Source organism: Leucopleurus acutus, assembly GCF_964270905.1.
Source record: "Leucopleurus acutus genome assembly, chromosome: 2".
NCBI lineage: Eukaryota > Metazoa > Chordata > Mammalia > Artiodactyla > Delphinidae > Leucopleurus > Leucopleurus acutus.
In genome coordinates, this window is record NC_139143.1 from 88653993 (window position 1) to 88677278 (window position 23286).

The window sequence follows — 23286 nt, forward strand, 5'->3', positions numbered from 1 at the left end:
AAAGTAAGCAAGAGGGGGACACTTGCCAATTTGATCATCTTTGATTGGAAACTTAAGAGATGACATCAGGTCTCTGGTGTTCAGCAGACCCGGAGAGGCCCACCATGTGGAATATGTTAATGACATGTGGTTACCTAACACCACTTTTTTTTATCTGTTAGACAATGAATTCACTTTTAAGAACCTTGAGATAAAGTTTTATAAAACTGGGATACAGTGATGATGAATAAGTAAACAACGTGTTGCTCAGTATAAACTTTGAATAGACATCCAAGGGGCTGAAGATGTCAACAGGTGGTTGGCAAGGATTCTTATAAGAGAAGATGAGAGTATAAATGACTGTCCTCTGCTAGGGAACTCAGACTCTGTTGAAGGTCAGAAATTCCATGACCAGAAAAGAAGAAACCAAAGGAAAACTGAAACCTCTCTGGGACCTGAGTCAAGAAAGGCACAAACAGCTATACGTAGAAGCAATTCCCAAGTCACCAGTTCTAGAGGACTCTCTCTGTCTTCAGATTCTTGATTTGATATCAAGTTGTTTTCCTAAGATTTAGGCTTAGAAAAAATGATTGCTGGTTAAAGTTCAGGAAATTGTGACTCAGTAATAAAAATAGTAATAAATATTAAATAAATAAAAATAGTAATACAAATAATTCCTTTACTTATTAATTTAATGCCTATCAATTGAAGCCTTGTCAGGTAATAGGCACTGTGCTAAGTACTGGGAGGTGGAAAACCTGGTGGAGAGTGAATTAGCTAATACTTGTCTTGCTGTGTCACTTCACCAAATCCTGATAAATAGAATTAGTACTACTGAAAAATTAGATCTATCCAAGGAAGCTTAATGGAGTTTGAGGACAAATAAGATGTGGCATATAGTAAACAAATAGGATTAATTCCCTAAAAAAGAGATCCACCCTGAATATATAAATAGATTCAGTAAGGTCCAGGATGAATCTATGAGAGAGAGATCCACAACAGATTAGTAAAGTGTGGTAAGGAATGTGTGGACTTAGCCATTAGATTTTGGTAGTCATCTCCCTCACCCAACTTCGTCACCAAAAAGACCCTTCTTGTGAAGACACCTGGACTGGATGGACCATGGGTGTGTCCATATGTGGTGTGCCACACATTGTGTTCTTAACAGTTAAAGGAAGGTCTTCCTGATGAGGATGTGGAAAGTGTTTGGCACTCTTACCATTTACCCATTGGTAATGGAACCAGAGGGAAATAGTTACCTCAGATACTTCAGCACAAGGTCAAAGAAAACTTTCTAACAGATCTGTCCCCAAACAAAATATTTTCCTTGGGAAATACTCAAACAGAGGCTGGATAACTCTCCATCTAAGATGGTATCATTAGATTTGGATAAATGGTCGCTATCCTATACAGCGTTGACTACTTAAATAAAATTATTAATACCTTTGCCATAGTCTTCTTGCCTGTTATGAAAATAAAATCAACGTTGATTTTTTATTCCCTTAATAAATATAACATTGGAAGTATATCGGTGTATTATAGCTACCTCACAGTCTTCTATCACTTTATTATGAAATGAGAAAGGACTGTTCTTTGTCCTTGAGCTAATATTTTGTCCTCATCATTGGTACATGTTGCTGGAAAGAATGGAATAGGAGGTGGAACAATAGAGACCTTGCCATTTGCAGTGAGCCTCCCGTGCCATTAAAGGGAATCCTAAGATGTTCTGGTGAGCCCCCAACATTCCAAAACAGGGCAGTAAGATCTAAGCCTGGCCTATCTATTTTTTATATCCATCAAGGCTCAGCATGGCTTTATCTGCCTATCCCCTTATTATTCTGAGCTCCCTAATTGCCTGAACTCTTTCTTCCCACAAGTAGTTTCATGTACTGCATTCAGCGTTAATGCAGGGTGACTATGTGGAAATGTCTTCTATTCCTACTTTTAACAGATTAACAGCTAATAAACACCATGCAACACCCTCTCCTCTCAACCTCTTCTAAAAATACAGAGTTTAATTTGCCAACATTGGTGTATTTAAAGCCTCCAAGATTCCAGGGGAGACTTTAGAAAGTTAACTGTGCAAGTAAGGCCAGTTCAGAGAGGAAATTTTCCAACACAAAGAGCCAATCAGTGTATCAGCAGCTCATCACAGAAGAACCTCAGGGGACCTTATAGTCATTTATAAGGAAGAGCTATTTGTTCTCACTTAAAGTAAAGCTTCTCACTTTATTCTTGCTGTGCCAGACTGAGGAGAATGCTGGAAATGTATTACCTAGGGAGAAGAACAGGCAGCATAAGTTTCATCTCAAGAGGGAAAGCTTGTCTTTTCCAGGAAGGGACACCATGTTACTTTCCAGCAACTTTGCAGTGAAAGGACTTATGCCACCTACTCTTCTCCACCCTCCTTCTCCTACCTTCCTCTACCCTAACTTCCCCTCTTTCCACTTAGCTAGAAATGAAGCAGTTAGTTTTAAAGAGGAGTCAGTAATCAGAAGCTGTGTTCAAAGCTTCAAACAAGGCACCAGCCAATATTCTGTTTTGAGGATACCGAGTATCAGCAAGAATATGTCTAAGATAATCCAGATAGCCTGGATAATTATGTTAAAACAATGTTCGCCAACATCTCATATATATCTATACATATATATGACAGAGAGAATTTATTGAAGGATAAATTAGGCAATGTGCACGTAGTTCAATTAATGGGATTTCTAGTGTCAATGAAACAGAAGCCTTAAAGTAATACATGGGTAAAATACGGGATGTTTCCTAAAGTCCCAAGTACATGACTCTCAAAGACCAGTTTGGCTATTATATGACGAAATACAGATAAACATTTGCAGAAATGTATTGGTCTTTTTGTTTGAGGTCTAGTTTCTGGGACCAAACCCTCTTTGTGCCCTCAGGTAGGTATTTCTTGTTGCAGCAGAAACTCAAGTATATTTGAGTGCTTACCTCTCCTATTTCCATTACGGTGCTTGTCTCTGTTTAAGAGGATTTAAGAAGCCTTTCAAGGCGCAGCAGTATGACAGTTTCATGGACTCCACATACCCGGTGGTGGAGTTGACTCCGGAACAGGCTGTGTCAGTGTGTTGTGGTAATGATGATCACATCGTCCTGTGCTAGAGAAATGGTCAGTGCTACTCTCTGCTCAACTCTATTCATGCTACCAGTGACCTTGACCTTTAACACACTTAACATTTTTTTTCAAGCAGACCAAACCTTCTCTGAAGAAAGGTTGAAGTGAAATTCCGTCATAGCTCTGACTTGCTTGCAGATAATCTGAATTGGGTTAATTTCTTCTTTCTCTTGCAATCCAGCGGCATCTGTACCTGTGCTCTTCCAGACTGATTTACCCTGGTGGTGGTATCTCTCAGTGCCTATGCATATACCGCTTCTCAGACAAACCACTTAAGGATTTTTTTTTTAAAAGTCCATGCATTTCTTGGGATTATTTACAACTTCCTTTGCTGGCTTTTCTCTGTGTAGAACCGGACTGGAAGCCATCATGGAGACTTATGCATTCTGGAGACCCCCTGTGCGCACGCTCACCTTTGAAGATTTCACCACCATGCAGAAGCAGCAAGGTAAAGCCCTGGGCAAGGCCTCTGCTTAGAGGCAGCGCTGGGGAGGGAATGGGAGCCGAACTGAATATAGCACATCTGGCCCCAAGCCAAGCCACGAGTTACACCGACTCTCCCGGAATGAAGAGAACTAGGTAGCTCCGTAAATAACCAAGGCATCACCACTTGTGCAAATAAGCAGGTTTCAGAGGCAGTGTTTCACCTGGCACCCCAAATTCTCTCTCCCTTCCCGAAAGCAAGGTTACGTAATGGTGGTGACATGATTATTTCTATCACTAAGCGCTCATGTAGCCCTTGGGATTTGGAGATCTTCATAATAATTTCATTTATTACTCATGGCAGCCTCATCGGCTTTCTTATTCTAGTTTGTAGATGAGAAACAACTTAGCTCCCGACAGTGGGGATAAGTCGCTCAGGTCCGACAGTGGGGAGGGAGCTGCCGCAAGCCCCTCTGAATCTTGTAACTTGTGCTCTCTCCTTTTTTGCTGACGTGGAGCCACACCCATCTCAAGGGCATGGGCGAAGTGGACTTTTTCCTTCCATCGCTTTGTGCTTTTCATCCAGTTTCTAATCTCCCTTCTCTTGCAGCTCAGGTTGGGAAGCCTGTGGCCGTGTGTACAGATGGCTCATGGGCGGATTTCAACTCCTTTTCTCAGTCTAACCACTGGCTCTCCCAAGGCGCAGCACCCATACACCTGGGTACCCAGGTGAAAGCTTCCCAAAATGTCAGACACTTTGTGAGTTTTCCTCTCCACCCTCCTCTTGCCCCAAAGTGACAGGGATCAAAATTACAGATGGAGCTCCTTCTGTTCTGTCAAATGATTGCCATTAATAGGGTCCTAGTTTTTGAATTTGGGGCTTTGTGATGTAGGAGCCCCTTCTGGGACTTGATAACACATTATAGTATATTCCCTTCTCAGGGAGGTTCTAGCAGTTTGCACACTAAATTAGGTTTTGTAACCTAAATTACTGAACTCCCTCAGGTTTTAAGATGGAGATGGTGATTAAAAGCCACGGCTCTGGAGTGAGGCAACTTGGGTTAGGCTCTTATCACTGTTCTGGCCTAGCTTGGTGACCTTGGCCAAGTCCCTCATCCTTTCTGACATTTAGTTTTCTCATCTGTATAGTGGGAGGATATAATAAAATTCTTGTGAGGATTAAATGAGATAATGCATTTAAAAACACAGTAAGCCCTCAGTACATGCTAACTGTCATTGTCATCATCAACATCATCACTGTCTTCATTCCCCTCATGTAACTGAGAAGAAAATGCACCAGGGACAGGAAATATTGCTGTTCTGATGAATAATTATTCAAAACATGATTAGACCATACATCTTCACAGGGATCCGGGGAGGCAAGTGATCCAGAATTTCCATCTCTTTTTTTAATAAGTGGAGGAGAAATGGAAGCCCTTCGTATGAAGCGACTTGCTCCTCATAATGCTGTCATAGAAGCAGGGTCCATATGTATTCAGGGTGTCACTGTGGCTTTGATGCCCTCGTGGCCCTTAAGAGGGCAGAGGTTTCTGGAAGTCAGGAAATCTGGGCCTTCGTCTCTGATGTCCACTAACCCTCTATGTACCCTTGGCGAGTTACTTCTACTCTTGAGTCCATTTCCTCACCCCAAAGAGGGATAATTCTTTTTTGTGAAGAATTTAATATATAACATGCTTTATTTAATATATGCATTTATTATTATTATTATTTTTTGCGGTACGCGGGCCTCTCACTGTTGTGGCCTCTCCCGTTGCGAAGCACAGGCTCCGGACGCACAGGCTCACGGGCCCAGCCGCTCCGCGGCATGTGGGATCCTCCCAGACCGGGGCACGAACCCGTGTCCCCTGCATCGGCAGGCGGACTCTCAACCACTGCGCCACCGGGGAAGCCCCAATATATGCATTTGTAAATGCATTTAATATATTTAATATATAAACATGCTTTATAAATGAGAACGTGTCATGCAAAGACACTTGCTTGACCGTATTTATTTCTGAGGTGGCTTCTTGCTCATCTGCCTTTGCTTTATGTGTTGACTTTCCAAGCTCTAGCTAAGCAGGAGTTTGTATCACAGAGGCTGGTACGAGACGGTGGGCAGGGATATTGCCAGTTCCTGAGAGCAAGCATTGGTGGCGACATTGTGTTCGCTGCTGTGTCCCCAAAATCTACTCCAGGGCCCGGAACCCAGGAACTACTTAATGAACAATGAATGAGGTGGCACTTGGTGGCACTGTGGCTCAGGTAGGCAGGGTCACTATCTGATTAAATCTTGGAGCACAGCCACCTGACATGTGCGTGGATACAGATGTGGAGTGATAGTTGTGGATGGCTACCTGCATTTCACCAGCATGTGGACCCACTGGGCAGGTGCATGCATGGGGAAGCTTCAGGGGAGCCTGCGTTGCTAAGGTGTACAGCATAGCAGGTTTCATGGTGCTTCTATTGAAAATTTATTGATCTGAAAACTTATTATTGACATGTGGGAAACAATGGTTTAAGAGACACTGAACTTTCAGACCAAAATGTCACTCTTATTCACTGAGTCCCTTTTTATGCTGATGGGGGGAAATGAGTGTGGAATTATTGGATACATATGGTGGTGAAATGGGGCTAGAGGAAAAGCCAAGACTCTATTAAATAGTTTAATTGGAATACATTTTTGAACTATACACTGAACTTGATCCAGATTCTCATTATTAAAAAATATGTGGCTTGGTTTCTTGACGTTAGCAAAGGATGTAAAAGTAACAATACCCATTCCCTCTTCCTTTAAAAACTGAGCGTTCCAGTAACTCTGGACAGTATCAGTCATAAAATGAAGAAAAGAGACACAGCCATCTGTGTCAAACTGTTTTGTGTCTTAGAAGACGTAAAGAGTGGTGAGCGTCTAGTGGAAGCTTCAGTGGCAGACTGATTTTGTAGTAACTCCCTTTTGGTGAAGAGAGTATTGGCAGTGTTGGCACCAAACCGAAGATCCAAAGTGACCAACCCACCCAGGTGTCCACATTACCTCATTGCTTCAAGCACATGAATATCTGGATGTCAAACATGTGGCCTTGGGACAGTTTTGTGCTGTTGCTGCTACTGGACACTGGATCAGCCATTCTGCTTGAGTGAAGTTCAGGGTGCTTTTCCCCTCTTGCCCTTGCTGTCATTGTAATTTCTCTTTCACTGAGACCCATCTGTTGATAAAATTTCAAGGAATGTGCTTAGGTGAATTAGCCATGGTTTTAAAAAAGTCCAAATCCTTGTACTTTCAAAAACATATTGAATGGATGCTCTATAAAGCATCCTTCTGATGGAGAAGAATGCATGGGATTCATTATCCTCTGCCTTTAACACAAAAGTAAACTGAGGCGTAGAGCAGCCTAGTAACATGTCTGCAGTTAAGTGGTGACAGAACTAAGTTGAGAACTCCAAAGAGGATCTCCTGCCTTACTGGGCACTTTCCTTTCCACCACACCTTCTTCCTTTTTACTAACACACACACACACGCACACACACAATTAGCTCACTCATCCAATTGATGGCTTAGTGTCAGCAACTTGACTGTGAACTCTAAATAGTAGGTCCATATTTCATTTTTATGAAGTCAAGTGTATGGTTTTATTTTCAGACATCTTCATTTAGAATCAGCAAGGAGTTTATACTGTCGGAGAGTCTGGAGATAGGAATTATATTTCAGGAATGGCTTTTTCCTGAACAGTACTTGTGGCAGGACAAAATGAACTAAACAAGTAAGTTATGTTGGCAGAAGTGGAGTGAGGTGACACAGACGAAGACGTAAAAAGAAATAAGAGCCACGTTCAATCCTGTTGTTCTGATGATATCCTGATGTTGCTGTGAGGTTGTTCTGATGATATATATATACATACATACAATGGAGCTATTTGCATAACCAAAACTGAGAGAGGTTTTGTGGGTGGCATCTCCAAGTGATCTGACAACTGTTGTGAGAAAAGGAGCCATCCTGGACCAGAACACCAAAGCGGATCACACGTCTCCATCTGTGGATAGAAGGAGACGTGCCATTTACAGAAGGCCTCCCTTCTCAACTGGTGGTAGACGTCACTAGATTTCAACACCTTTGCGTCTTTTAATGTTTGTCAGGCAGTTAAAAATTAGGATCCTGAAGGTCTCTGTTGGTGTTGGGATTTTCATCAGTTTGATTTGTGTTAATTAGAGGTTGGTCAGTGAAAGATAGCAAATACTGAGCAAATTCATAGTAGTAAAAAGATTGGGAATGGAGTCTTTGAACTACTGTGTGATCATTATAATGTTTCAAAGGTAGCCAACTTATGCTGATCTCGTTTATCCCTGAGACAAGGAATAATGCCTGTGAGGAGGTCTTGACAAGGAGGGGAGAGTATCTCAATTCAGTCTATTAAGGCAAATGGTTATTGGTTACATATTCTATTTGGGCCCGAAGTCCCTTATGCTCAATGCGTCCAAAATGGAGTCCATGATTTACCTCACAGACTTGGCGCCCTCTCCTGGGGGAAGGACGCCACTATCCATTAATCACCTGAGACTGTTGCCTCCCTCCTTACCCACCATATCCAACCTTTACCAGGTTCTTGATTCTGCCCACGTCTCTAGTCTCCCTTGCTACCACCCCACTCCAAGCCATTATCATCTCTCACCTGACTTCATTCTCGGGCTCCCCAGGGTGGTGACATAGCTACCAGCATCCCTGGCACCTGCATCTTTTTAGGCTTAAATCGGACGTCAAGGGTCATGTGCCTCTCTCTCAAGATTTCCAGCACAATCTCACTGAGTCTCACTGACTCTAGTTGGGATACCATTGAATTAATTACTGTGGCAGGGTGTGGGGATGCTTAGATTGTCCAGGCGTGCGTCACGTGCCTTCCCTGGAGGTACAGGTGAAGGGGTAAGAGCGGGAAAGGGGGTGTCTCTCAGTGGGAAAATGGTACTGTTGCCAGGAGAGAGGCAGATTAGTTCTAAATGACAATAACAACAGATGTAAACCGCAGCAGGGAAGGCAGTAAAACAAGTAGCAGAGAAAACAAGCAAGTTAATGGAAAGTGAAAAAGTGGGGGGTATTCCACCTAGGGAATGTGATAGGTGTGAAATAGGGCCATTGAAAAAGCAGAGAGACTCAGAACCCAGAGAACCCATGTGAAAAATGAGCACGGGTGAATATATTAAAAGCTATTCTAAAGGGAAGAGGTTTGGATCTATGCATATCTTTAAATTTTACGGAGAAGGATGCACTAGGAATCTTTCTAGGATTGAAAGCACGCAATTCCCATTAGCACTATAATGTTTCACATTTGCATTTTGAGAAGGGCACTTATTTCAACGAAGGGGAATTCCTTAGTTGGGATGAACTGGGTTCTGATCATGAAACTTTATGGCCTCTGGGTTTATTCCCTGGGATCGGTCCATAGGGTGCTGACATATCACCTCTTACCTGTTTGAAAGCCTTGAAGAAGGCTACTCAAGGACACACAGTGAATCAGCACTCCTCAGGGACAGATGCCATCAAGTTCTATGACAGAAGAGTGTGGTTCGTGGCACCGAGCAATTACACGGAGATTTATTCTTCGCTAGCCCAGATGGGGTTGTGTTTCACTGTGTTTCGATTTTTTTTTTTTTTTTTTTTTTTTTTTTTGGTGAGGGGGCGGAAAGCACAACAACATAAACCCCAAAGGGAACTGTACGTGAAAGCCTCCATACTACAGTCTGGAAGTGATCAATCTAAAGATGCAAAAGTCAGCAGGTTTGGTATTCAGGATTTTCATGGTCACATTTAATTTGTCTTCATGGTACACAAGTCTATTCTAGGTTATTGCCCTTGTATGGAATCGCTGCTAAACACGTATTCTTTTTGGTCATTTTGACTGTTAGCTTTGGATATTGGAGCAAGTTAATGTTGAGTACGAATTTCGGGTACCTTCTCACTTTGGGCCGTGGGTAAAATAGGATGCAGGGAAGTGCGGTGGTGGGGGATGGGTCCTGAGAGGCTGGAGAATTTTCAGCTACTTAGAGCATTACATTTTAGTCACCTCTCAGATGTGGATTAAGACCTCTGAGGATAGTGGGGAAGACACCAACCTACCTGTTTGTGTTCAATTCCATTTTGCTTGATCTGATCTGAGAAGAGATGGAGACATGGGGCATCTGATTTCCATCCCAGGTGGGGAGTGAGCGGGCAGGGGCCGATAGTTTGGAGAGGAAACAGAGTTGGATTAGCCTTGGGGATATGGGCCCGGTGGGTGTCCAGTTCTCCATCATTCACAGTTCTGAAGGCTCCTGTAGCCTGTTACATCCAGGCAGTTGGCCGTGACATGATGCTGCCCAGAGTGTGGAGAGGCTGAGATGCTCATCTCCATGGACAGAGGCCAACACCCCACAGCCATCCCCATTAGGACCCAAATGCCCTAAGATGCCTTTCCCCTTCCTTCACTTCTTCTTCACTGATAGAAGACAAAAGAAAAGGAAACACATTTTTATGCCCGTGTGCACTTTGTAATCTGTATTATTTCATCTGATTCTCAATACATACTTACAAGGTCAATATTCAAAATTCCATTTATTTGGAGAGGCTCACTTGCTAAGGTTCCCTTATCAGTAAGACAGCTGGGATCAGTACTGGGCTTGTCTGACTCTGTAGTCCACACTCATCCATTTAATGAACTTTAAATCCAGACTCGTAGAGCCTTCCGGACCCAGTGAGCACAGAGGGGAATAAGGGAAAGAAGAGAAGGCCACGCAGGAAAGGGAGGCCTGTTTTCCTTTGAGGGGCATCTCTGACCCCTCTGTATCAGAGTGGCCTGGCCTCCCGCTCGGCCCTGGCTCTTCTAGGACGGGAGGCCTCTACGCAGCTGTGTTGAAATGCACAGGGAGGGCAGCCTGCCTCCTTCTGCTTCTTTAGCACTTGGCCGGCACGCCCAATCTTGTTTAACAGCTGACAAGCTGTTAGATCGTAAGAGAGTAAAGACTTCTCAGTATCTCGGTTTGCTTCTCTGCATAAACGAGTGCCATAGTTTCTCTCTCTGTGTGGACTTTGAAAAACGGCTGTTATCTGTACTGAGTATTTTACGTGCACAAGAGCACTTCTTCAAAGGGAATGGAAGCCATGTGACCTTCTCCTGGGCAGGCTTGCTCTCCCTCTTCAAACACTAGCTCGTATGGGCACTCTCTCCCCCTGAAGCTCAGCAGGCTACCAAGTCTCATTTCCAGTGAGTGTCATTTGAAAGCCAAAGCAAGCTGACTACAAACTTTTTAACATGTGCCTCTCATCTGCTCAGCAGAAATCCCTGTAACTTGTTAATAGTTCCCGTCTTATTTTTTTCTAGTGAAACCAATTGAGGCCTTAAATCAGTACCATTCGTTCCATCTTGGGCCATCCGAGAAAACCATTTAGGGTTGTAAAAAGTCATCTGCTCCATCTTGCACTTCCTGCTGCAGGGCTAGGGCTCGGGCCTGATGGAGCATACCTATCACGGGACAGTACAGCGTGCTGAACAGGGGGTCTCCTCCAGGACCACATAAACACCAGATCTGGGAGGGCAAGGACGGACTTTCAAAGAGAGGAGACTAGATACACATCCCATAAAACACAAATCTCTTTACAGCTGGAGTTGAGTTTCTCTATTTGTGCCGTAGCACTTATTTCACTGAAGTGCCTGGCATTTAGGGTGGAAAAGGGAGAAAATGTGTAAGACGCCTCAGAGAGGAGCCCCATGCTGGCAGAAAAGGAACCCCTGAGCTTTGCGTTAAGTCACCATAGGCTAGGCTGTTCAGGGGTACAAAAACAAGAAGTGTGTTTTCCATCATCCTTCTTAGCTTTCCCCTTCAAGAACTTCCTCGTGCTTAAATGATTCCTCGGAAAGTACTTGTTACTGGCCATTCACACTTTAGCGGAAATTAATCCTCAGACATAAACTCTGAGAAGGACAGAAACTGAATCCTATCAGTTGGAGCCCTTGTTTCACAGATGAGGAGATTTAAGACATAGCCTGCCTTGCCTGTGGTCAGGAGCTGGCTGGAGGCCAGAGAACCTAGAATCAGGCTTGATGCCCTTCCTTCCATGGTCAGTGCTGGCTTACTTCTCCAATGGTATTTACAATGTTGGCCATATCTCAATTTGTGGAATAAAAATCTTTTTACTTCTCTTAAGGGAATTTAAGATATAAACAAGAAACAGAGAAGGAGAATTTCCTGAAATGATTCTGAAATCAGGAGCTGTTTAGATCTAAATCCAGTTCTACCTTGGAAGTTCATTGGGGAAATTCTTTTGACCAAGCAAGAGATGATATTGGTTGGGCTTTGTGAAAACTTTAACTCTGAAAAAAACCATTAACAAGAGCTAAATTTGTATTTCTACAGCCAAAACTGCTACAATATCTGTGGAGGTAGGCTAAGGCTTTTTGTTTTTTTTTTCCTGTGCTAAAAATTAGCTTTGGGTTTCTCTTTGAGGTATCTGCCTCTCAGCTTGCACACCTGGACCTTCCTCCCTGGTACACTGTGGATGGTTTCTTTGTATCCCTATATTTCTGGAATCCTGATGATTTTATTCACATTTTTTTCTCACTGTTAAAAACCTTATTCCTGCTCCCTTCTACTTAAAAGTTCCTTTCCCCTTGTATAGCATCTCATGTTCTAGGACCCCCTGCATGAGTTGTGGGTGACCTAAAGGATAAGATGCTCCTTGAGAATCACAGCGCTCAACAATTCTGGGCAAGTCCCAACCTTGCCCTGATAGAGAAATTCCATCATGGGAGATTCCCTATGGAAGCCAAAGTAGCTGCCCATTCTGGAATTCACATGAAAGGTCCAGTAACCCTGACACTCACCACTGCCTTCAACTTCCAGGAGATGAGCCAGGAAGTGGGTGCAGCACTGCTGCTCCCCAGCCCAGTAAAGGGGAGACTTGGAAAGGTCAGTTTTGACCTTCTTAAATTACCTGAGAACACATTTGAAGTAGACTGGGTTGAACTGGCCCTTTGTCTGTTGGTGCATCGGCCACCAACCCAGTTTTAATATCCCCAGGTTATTAGAACAACTCTCTCAAATACAAATTCAGGTATTTTAGGAGATAAAAGGGACCTGGACATCCTCTAGCCAAAGAGTGGTCCTCGGACCAGCAGCCTCAGTATCATCTGAGAACTCGTTGCAAATTCTCGGGCCCTGTCCCAGACCTACAGAATTCGAAACTCTGGGGTAGAATCAGCGATCTGTGGTTTAACAAGCCCTTCAGGTGATTCTCACGTCTCAACGGTACTTATGTTTTATTTTTCAGGAGGCAGCACAGGCACTTCCCCAACCACCTCCAGCACTGGGACGCCATCCCCTTCAGCTTCTTCTCATCTTTTATCTCCATCCTGTTCTCCTCCAACATTTCATCTGGCCCCCAACACTTTCAACGTGGGCTGCCGAGAGAGCCAGCTGTGTAACCTAAACCTCTCTGATTACCCACCATGTGCCCGAAGCAACATGGCTGCCTTGCAGAGCTACCCAGGGCTGAGTGACAGTGGCTACAACAGGCTCCAGAGTGGCACTGCTTCAGCCCCTCAGCCCTCCGAAACCTTCATGCCCCAGAGGACTCCATCCCTGATCTCAGGAATACCTACTCCTTCCTCGTTGCCTAGCAACAGCAAGATGGAAGCCTACGGTGGCCAGCTGGGGTCCTTCCCCACTTCCCAGTTTCAGTATGTCATGCAGGCAGGCAATGCAGCGTCCAGCTCCTCATCACCACACATGTTTGGGGGCAGCCACATGCAGCAGAGCTCCTACAATGCCTTCTCTCTCCACAACCCTTATAATCTATATGGATACAATTTCCCCACTTCCCCAAGGCTAGCTGCAAGCCCAGAAAAACTGAGCACCTCTCAAAGCACTTTACTCTGTTCTTCTCCTTCCAATGGGGCCTTTGGAGAGAGGCAGTACCTGCCTACAGGGATGGAGCATGGCATGCACATGATTAGCCCCTCAGCCAATAATCAGCAGGCGACTAACACCTGTGATGGCCGGCAGTATGGGGCTGTCCCAGGCTCCTCCTCCCAGATGTCCGTTCACATGGTTTAGTGGCCAGTCCTAGCACCACCGAGCCTACAGCAGCCAAGGCCCCAGAGTCTCCATGGGCAGATCCTCCTCTTTGGGAGCCCAACGCCTTTGAAAAACAGGAACTGTGTATTATTATTATTATTATTTTTTTACTGGAGGAGGAAAGCACATACCCAAGAACAAGAGACATTTAAGCCACTGAAGGATACTTGTGGTGGAATCATCTCTGACTCAGTGGCCATTCTCTTGCCTTCCCAAATCTTAGTTTTATAAAGCATCGTCTCCCCAGAGTGGCCTTTGAAGAGACTGAATAATCATTTTATAATAATGTTAAGGGAGATGCTAGCATGTAGCAGTCATGAAAATTACCCACACACGAATACAGGTCTATACATACATACATACACACACAATATGTGCATGCATGCATACACACATACATATATATTCATACACAAACTCATCCATACACAAACATACATGCACACGGACTCGGAACTGGGTGAACTCTGTGGAGGGAAGCCCAGCATGGGTGCTTTCACCAAAAATGTGGCTAGGTACAACAGTAGATGGACTGGGCCAGCAGTAGCTGCCAGCGTTTCTCCTCTGCAGCTTACCCTGTTTCTGGAATGAATGAACCGTGTATCCTGGAACCCCTTCCGGTCAGTGAGGGTGGAAAGACATCAGTACTACAACTGGACCGGGCTTCCTGAGAAAGATTGCTTTTGAACATTGGCTCTCTTCAATTGGTGTGCGGTCATTGATGTTCCCAGTGGTGCCTGTGAAAAGGGGAGTAAGAGCAGATGAAAGAGAGAGAGAGAGAGAGAAAGAAGAACGAACAGAGACCAAGGGAGAGGTGGAGAGCAAGACTGAATGATGAAGTGAGAGCAACGATGAGAGTTTTAATTCACCGAGGAAATGTGGTTTGGGTTTGTTTCTCCCCCTCTCCCCCACAGGTTATGGAAGGAACCATGAAGTCATTGAGGAGTAAACCTCTCTGGGACACTGCATGGTCAGAGCACTGGTGAGAAGCACCGGGGCAAGGAATGCGTCTTCATGCCACAGTTCTGACCATTGTGATCCAGAAGAGAGGGGCGCCACACAGGAAGTGCCGATTCCAGAGCATGCAGCCTGGCAGGGGAAAGGAAGTAGAAGGAGTGTGAGGAAGGAAGGGTTTTACAATCCCGACAGATGATACCAAGAACAGAGGTGACAAATGGAGGTCTGGCCTTCCGAATGCCAGGTCCAGACGCCTGACCTGGATCACCTGCCCATCACCCCTGTGGCAGGAGGAGTCCTGTCATGTTCCGGAGAATTGCAGATGGGTCTTCTGCATCCTTCGACCTGCCCTTAGATCGCCCTTTTTTTTTTAATCAAATAGTTCATTGCAATTTTGAAGTTTTGGATTTTTTTCCTTCATCTTTCCCTTCCCCTTCAAATCCTTTAATGATAAGAAAACAAGTGAAGTTTGGTACAAGCTAAACTTTTTAAGTGGTGTGGAAATGCAAATAATACCAAGTAAAAGAATACAGATATTATTAAGAGTTTTGGTTTTGAGGTGTTGTAGATAAATGTATTTATGTGCCTAGTGGGGAATCCAGTATTATGAATATTAAAAAAGGGGGCAATAAAAAGGGTATGTAAAATATGTATGAAGAAAAGGTGTATAAAAATTTGCCCTTATGCACGGAACTCTGTTTCTAAGTGCCAAGCACAGAAAGCCGCTAAATAAAATCTTTGCAATTGTTTTCTGTGTGTTCGTTCATATGGGAAAAGCAAGCAGCAGCCGATGCCTTTACATTGTGCTTTACAATAAGCACAGCACTCTCATCTCTACTATGTAACATGATCTTTATTCAGAACACATGAAGTATATATTATCGTCCTCATGTTATGATTAGTTACTAAGCTCCAGAGGGACTGAGTGAATTATCCAGGTCCACACAGCCAGTCAGAGAGGGAACTAGGACTTGAAACCAGGTGTGACTCTAGTGGGATACCCACTTTCATGTTAGCTGCAAAAACCTGTGAGTCTAATAGCAATCCTCATCGTCGCTAAGTGCCAGATATCATACCATGTGTCTTACGTGAATCCTCCCACAATTCTGCGGTAGGTATTATTTTTATTTTTTATAGATTTGGAAACCAACTTTAAAAAGGTAAAGTAATGGACCAAGGCCCTCAGGTAGCAAGTGATTGAGCTGGTAATTTGACATTATGCCTTTCTGCTGGAGCCCCAGCAGTCTCAGGACGCCCGTGGACCATCAAGAAAGAATTCTAAGGGATTGGGGCAAAAGTGTCTCTGAGGCTGGGTTAGGACCTCAGATTAGGATGTTTAATCATAAATATATACTCTCCCCCTTGAATGTGCCACCCAGCGCAGGAGGAGTGATTTTGAGTTGTCATGCATCAAATGACGATTTATATAAGAGACTAATAAAGTGCCCAGGGCTATTCCATTTGTAAGCATTTTCACAGTGGTTAGGCAGGACACATTGTTTTGCAAATGGGAGACTAGGGTTATAAAACCTGGGGCCTGTCTATACATAAATGTGGCTGGGAAGCAGCAGAGCCAGGACTTAAAATCTCCTGCTCTTACACCTGCCTCAGACTGTTTCCCAGTGAACAGTTACACGGAAGCCCACTGACCCATTTCACCAGGGCTTGATTTGGGGAGGGGGAGGCTGCTGGACCACCATACTTGGGTTGGGAAAGCAAAAACTTTAATTAGTCATTGCTTTGGTTTTATGAATAACTTCAAAGAGTGACATGCCAGTTAATTCCATTAGCCATCAGATTGTTGCTAAAACAGCCGGGACAGCAGCTGATTGAGTATCTTCATGGATTGTAAACTCTCTGGGCGACATCTCAAAACTTAAAACGACACTGCTATTTGAAAACCTTGCAGTCAACACTTCGCTTCATAACGGTAGACTGAGACCAACTTGCAGTCAACACTTCGCTTCATAACGGTAGACCGAGACCAACTACATATGAAGCTTATTGTTATTCTTACTGACTTAGCAGCATACCAAGTATTGTTCACTGGTCTACCAGTGTTTGAGGTTTTAGGTAATAGATAAGCATGATACGTTGAGCAGCAAACTCAACACAGAACCTCCATATTTTCATTTAACAGTAAGAATAATAATTTCTTATTTTATTTATTATTTCCTATTAAAGAGCAATAATCATTTAAGAGTTTTAAGTATAGGTAATTTCTATAATTTGGATGAATTAGAACAATCTAAGGTGGTTACGTTTGAATTGTAGCATACATTTCTACCTGCAACTGAGAAAGTAATAAAAATATTTAACACAAACTGGATAAAGAATTGTCAAGAATATACTCTACCCAATTATCTTTAATGAAATGGTGAAATTTTATTTCAATTGGCACAATGATCGCATACGAAGGGCTATTGAAAGATTATTCTTCTTTGAGTTAAGATGCTCATGTTTTTGAGGAAAGGCTGTCGTGTTCCCCTTTGATCCTCAAGGCCCCAATATGAATCCTAATACATAGTCATTCTTACTGTTGAATTTGTTGGCCAAACCCACTTTTGAAGGATAGTGCAAAATGGTTATGTGGCCGAATTCAGTCCAAATTAATGGGACCCACATTATCAAAGATTTATTGTTCTTCACATAGCGTTCTGTGACAGATTAATGAAAATTTACTTTAGAAACTAGCTTGGCAGCATCCATTACACATAATAGGGGGTTTTTAAAAATACATGTCATAGTTTTGTCCTTAAAAGAGTTCACTTTTTAGGCAGTCATGCGCATGTGAGGCAAATGATATAAAACGCTCTGAAAATTCAAAGAAGTTATTCAGTGTAAGAAGGTGAAGTTGGGAGTGTTTTCACTGGGGAGGTAGAACTTGACTGAGATTTGAAGGATGCTCAGAATTTTTATGGAAGTTAAGAATGACGGGTTAAGAATGAAATAACATTTTAAAAGTCGATACAATAAATAAGTTTTGGAGGGAAAATGATAGCATCTCAATTGAAACCTGGCAATTTAATAAAATTGGAGGTATTCGGAAGCTTCTTGCAGCCTACAGACTAATACCCTCTTCTATGAAATATTGTATCATTAGTGGAAGTTTTGAGGGCTGAGATGGAAGGGCAGAGCTCTTTGGCTGATGACACATATTTGATTCATTGGTAGGTACTTAGGATTTCAGAGAAGCTCTGCTGTACCAATTTGCATTCAATAAGCTAAAGGAGAGTTGTCCTCTCAAGGAAAACCAGTCACAAAGACACATTTCCACAAAGCTTTTCTGCTTATGATTGTCAACTGGAGATTTGATTTCCTGAGAGGGCCATGACTGTGACCGGCTTCATTCATTCAATTCAATAAATACTTATTTAATGCCTATCAGTCACTGCCCTCCCTTGACATGAAGACATAGAAATGAACAATTAAACTTGCTCCTGCTTTCAAAGAGCTCATGGTCTGGTGTGAGTGACATAGCAAACAAATGAAGAATATACTTTCAGACTGCAAACATCATTTTGAGGAAATTAAAAATAATAGGATGATAGTGATTGGGGAATGAGGCTCATCTAGACAGGGTTTTCTAAGGGGGCTACTCTAAGTGGGTGACATTTGAGTTAGTGCAAAGGAAGATCTTATCTTAGAATTTGCTTACTCCAGCTTATGACAAGGGCAGCCATATCCTCACCAGAAGACGTGCTCTGCTAGTTTTGCATTAGCTGAAGCCAGGCATTTTTGTCTTTCCAAAGGCTTTGTAGCACTGATACTTATTTACTAAAGCCCTGCTGCTGACTTTCTGGGACCAGGGCCATTTAGGGGCTCTTCAGATCTGAATCTGTCTTCTACATGGTCCCGATGAAGTTCTATTTTCATGTCTTGGTAGAGGATGAGAGTCATCCCTTCTCTCTGACTTTATTAAAGGTTACAACAAGTGATCAAGCAACCAATTAATAATCATATTCATAATAATAAGAAAATACTAAATACGGCTTAGTATTCTACAGTTTTCTCAGAACTATTCTGTGTAATAGATAGCAAAAATTTCTACCTTCGAAAAGATTTCAGCCTGGTCGAGGAGTCAAGATATATGTGTATGAAACAGTGAATAATAAAAGCATTAAATTGGTGGTAGAGACCATATATGGGGCAGAACTTTAGAACGAAGCAAATTTTCATTGAGTCTTTATTACATGTTCCATATTATGCAAGGTTATCCTATAATCCTTGCAACTACCCTCTGGGATTTGTATTTCATTCCCTATTTTATAGATAGGGAAACTGAAACTTACAGAGGTTTAGTGAGGTGCACAAAATGAACACAGCTTGTATGCAACAAAGAGCTGCAACCAAAGCCTTTCCACTACTGTGTTTTTCCCAAAATGAGATTTATAAGGTCAATAATAAAGAGAGGTGTTCATGGAGAAGGTTGAATTTGAATTGTCCTTTCAGAATTCATGGAAACCGCATAAATTGAGGAGAAAGGAGGGCGTCCAGATGCGAGGGTGGGAAGTAGCATGGCAAAGACAGGTGTTCTCTGCATGGGACAATGAGTTATGGTAGTGGGATTGGGGGAGAGGATGTTCGCTCTCTTAAGTCAAATCTCAAAAATCTTAAGTCGTATGTTCTCCCTGCTGCTCCTAGTACGATGACTCTGGATTCCCCCTTTTTTTTTTTTTTTTTTGGCCGTACGCGGGCCTCTCACTGTTGTGGCCGCTCCCATTGCGCAGCACAGGCTCCAGACACGCAGGCTCGGCGGCCATGGCTCACCGGCCCAGCCGCTCCGCGGCATGTGGGATCTTCCCGGACCGGGGCACGAATCCGTGTCCCCTGCATCGGCAGGCGAACTCTCAACCACTGCGCCACCAGGGAAGCTCCTGGACTCCCTTTTCTGATAGGAGATGTCCTAGCTCTGTGTGTGGTCAGGCCACTCAAGATGGCTGTTCTCTTGCTCTCTGGACATCCTCCTCCTCCCCCACCCCCTCACCAGTACCTGCTTCACCTCCTACATACTCGCCCCAGGCCCCAGCTAAGGACTGTTCTAGCTTTAGATCAGAACCCTCCACTATGCTTATCAAAGGGTTGTTAAGGGGCGAGCTCCTCCGCTGGTTTCCCTGGTAACCGATGAGCCCACCTGACATCAATTCCTCCTATAACTAGTACCCCTCCCCTCCCCCGGGGAGCGAAGCCTGCCGCCATTACTTGCCAGACCCTCTACCGCACACAGTCAAGCCAGGACCTTGCTTCAGACAGGTAAGCTCTCCCATCCGTTAAACCATTGATGTCTCTGTCGCTGACTCCGGGCTCTTTCTTCGGTCTTAAGGATGGGCAAGCCTTGTAAGCCTGTGGGGTGCAGCCCAACGCTCTAACTTGGGCAGTTCAGGATTCCATCCAGTGTCTCAGTGGGAACCTTCACTCTGGAAAGGACCAGTGGGGACTAGGGGGTGATCGAGGAGTCAAGTTACATCCCCCCAACACTCTCCACCCCACCAGGTCCCCAGGGTTAGTTTCAGGTGCCATGCTCCTTGTATACAGCTCTGCACAGAGCCCTTTGCTTTCTTCGGCCAGGCAAAGCAGTACCACATGAGATGGAGAGAGGTGAAACTTGCTGCTTAAGGCTGAGAAAACATAGATCATGTTTCCCTTCTTAGCTCATTCTACTGTGAAGGGGAGCAGAATATGCCAACCCCAAACATGCCACTTTGGCGTGTGGATTATTTTCAGCTGAAGGCAAGCAAGACCCAGCAGATTGGGGAAAAATTTTTACCTCTCCCTTAATTACCTAAATGAGTTAAATAGGGGGCCTGTACCAGAAAGAAAAAAAAAAACAAAAACATTATCAGAGACATCTTGTTTTAGCTGATTACCTGCATGGCAGGGCAAACCTCTAACTACCAGACATCAGTTGTTCTTACCTTTCAGTGAGTTACCCTGCTCCCCTTTGAAGCTCCAGGCTCCTAGTACATTCTTTTTCTTTTTGCGGTACGCGGGCCTCTCACTGTTGTGGCCTCTTCCGTTGTGGAGCGCAGGCTCAGCCGCCATGGCTCACGGGCCCAGCCGCTCCATGGCATGTGGGATCTTCCCTGACCGGGGCACGAACCCGTGTCCCCTGCATCGGCAGGCGGACTCTCAACCACTGCGCCACCAGGGAAGCCCCCCTAGTACATTCTTTAGCTCAGGAAGTCATGTAAGCCTCAATTGCCCTACTTGCCCTTTAGTCTCATATCTCTGGGGGCTTCTGTACAGACAGAATTAAATTTGTTTTGCTTCTGTTAATCTGTCTTGTGTCAATTTAATTATTAAATCAGCTAAAGAACCCAGAAGGTAAGAGAAAATTTTCCGTCCCTGCAACTGCTCCTAGCACTCATGTTTTATGGGTCACCCTAACGGCATTTCCTACTTCAGATGCTTCCTACTCATACTTTTTGCTTTTATTAAACTTTAATGCAGGCCCAGTATAGGCACAGAAAACCAAAGAGATTTTGAGTCCTTTTTAGTACTTTTATTCAATAAAGCCAAAACAGATAAAGTGAGCTGCCAAAGGATGGCCAAGGCAACCCTCCTGCAATTCTCGTTCTAGGAGAAGTTCCTGGCCATGAAGAGGAATCTCGGAGCTCTCCCTGTCTTGCCACACTGTACATTCCTCTTTCACCCACGGGCAGGTAAAATCCCCCTTAAGCTGTCTCTAGATGATGTAACAGATAAACCCCCAAATATTAACAATTTAGTGTTTATTTCTCACTCATCTCACAATCTGCATGGGCTTCCTGGTTAGGTGGCTCTTCTCCAAGCAGTGATTCTGAGAACCAGGCTCCTTCCAAATTCCACTATCTTCAACACATAGCTTGATACCTTTCCATTCAGGTAGCAGATGGAGGAAGAATGGAAACTTGAACATGGGAAATATTTATATGCCTGGCTTGGAATTGGTTACATGACTTCCTCCCCATTTTTTGGTTAGAACTCTAACCACGCCTAACTGCAGGAGAACCTGGGAAATATAGTCTAGTTGAGTACCTAGGAAGGAAGGGAGACAGATTTGTTAGGTATGACTTAGGAGTCTCTGCAAGCCCCTGAGCCAGTCTAGGCTTATTTTCTAAGATCTACTTGTCCTATAAACCCAGCAGATAAAGGGAGGGCTAGCTTCTGGTCCCAGCTACTCAAATGTTTTGCAAAACAACCCGGAGAAGTTGACTTTACCCCATTAGGGTTCAGTTCATCATTAAGATATATCTTTCAATAGGAGTTCCTTCCCATTCTCCTAAAACATCTCGAGGATTTACAAAATGCAGAATGAGATTTTCTTAAGTGGTAATAACTATAAAGCAAGAAATATTTATCAAGTGCTTATTACATGCCAGCTAAGTGCTTTACATACATCATCTTATTTAATTCTGAACAATAATCTTACATGATAGATACTATTATTATTATTCCCATATTGTAGGTAAGAGAAAATATACAGAGAAGCTGAGAATCTTGCCCAAGGGCACGCTCAAGCTGTCCCATTCAGAACCTGCACTATTAATTAATATGTTACTTAATTACAGCAGGCTTTTTCATTTCTTTGTTTTTATATTTATTTACTTGGCAAAATGCTGAGAATGCTATAGATAAGTCATGTTCTCTGCCCTAGAGAGCTTATAGTATAGAAGGAATAGCCTCTTTTTTCTTTTTTAATTGAAGTATGGTTGATTTACAATGTTGTATTTTCTGGTGTACAGCAAAGTGATTCAGTCATATATATGTGTGTGTGTGTATATATATATATATATGTATATATATATTCTTTTTCAGATTCTTTTCTATTATAGTTTGTTATAAGATATTGAATACAGTTCCCTGTGCTATACAGTAGGACCTTGTTGTTTATCTATTTCATATTAGTAGTTTGTATCTACTAATACCAAACTCCTCATTTATTCCCCCCAACACCGCCTTTCCCCTTTGGTAACCATAAGTTTGTTTTCTATGTCCGCGAGTCTGTTTCTATTTTGTAAATAAGGTCATTTGTGTCATATTTTAGATTCCACATGTAAGTGATATCATATGATATTTGTCACTCTTTCTGACTTACTTCACTTAATATGGTAATCTCTAGGTCCATCCATGTTGCTGCAAATGGCAGAATTTCATTCATTTTATGGCTGAATAATATTCCATCATATATATACATATACATATATCTCTGTGTGTGTATATATATATATATATATATATATATATATATATATATACACACACACACACACACACACACCCCACATCTTCTTTATCCATTCATCTGTTGAAGGACGTTCATTTAGGTTGCTTCCATGTCTTGGCTACTGTAAATAGTCTGCTATGAACATTGGGGTGCATGTATCTTTTTGAATTAGAGTTTTCATCTTTTCTGGATACATGTCCAGAAGTGGGATTGCTGGATCATATGGTAGATGGTAGATCTCTTTTTAGTTTAAGGAACCTCCCTACTGTCCTCCATAATGGCTGCACCAATTTACATTCCCACCAACAGTGCATGAGGGTTCCCTTTTCTCCACACCCTCTCCAGTATTTATTAGTTGTAGACTTTTTGGTGATGGCCATTCTGACTGGTGTTAAGAGATACCTCACTATAGTTTTTACTTGAATTTCTCTAATAATTAACAATGTTGAGAATCTTTTCATGTGCCTATTGGCCATCTGTATGT

At 43.1% G+C, this 23286-nt stretch overlaps 1 protein-coding gene across 1 annotated transcript in view; it reads left to right on the forward strand.

Annotated features, from left to right (window-relative positions):
- TBX15 (T-box transcription factor 15) overlaps positions 1–14019 on the forward strand; it is a gene marked incomplete at its 5' end in the record, with an annotated part of 99614 nt that extends 85595 nt beyond the window's left edge. Inside the window, 2 exons of the mRNA XM_082833055.1 lie at positions 3472–3569; positions 12834–14019. Of these exons, the coding sequence (XP_082689181.1) occupies positions 3472–3569; positions 12834–13618 (883 nt within the window). The 3' untranslated portion in view covers positions 13619–14019. The remainder of the gene's footprint in view (positions 1–3471; positions 3570–12833) is intronic.
- Positions 14020–23286: the final 9267 nt, after the last annotated feature.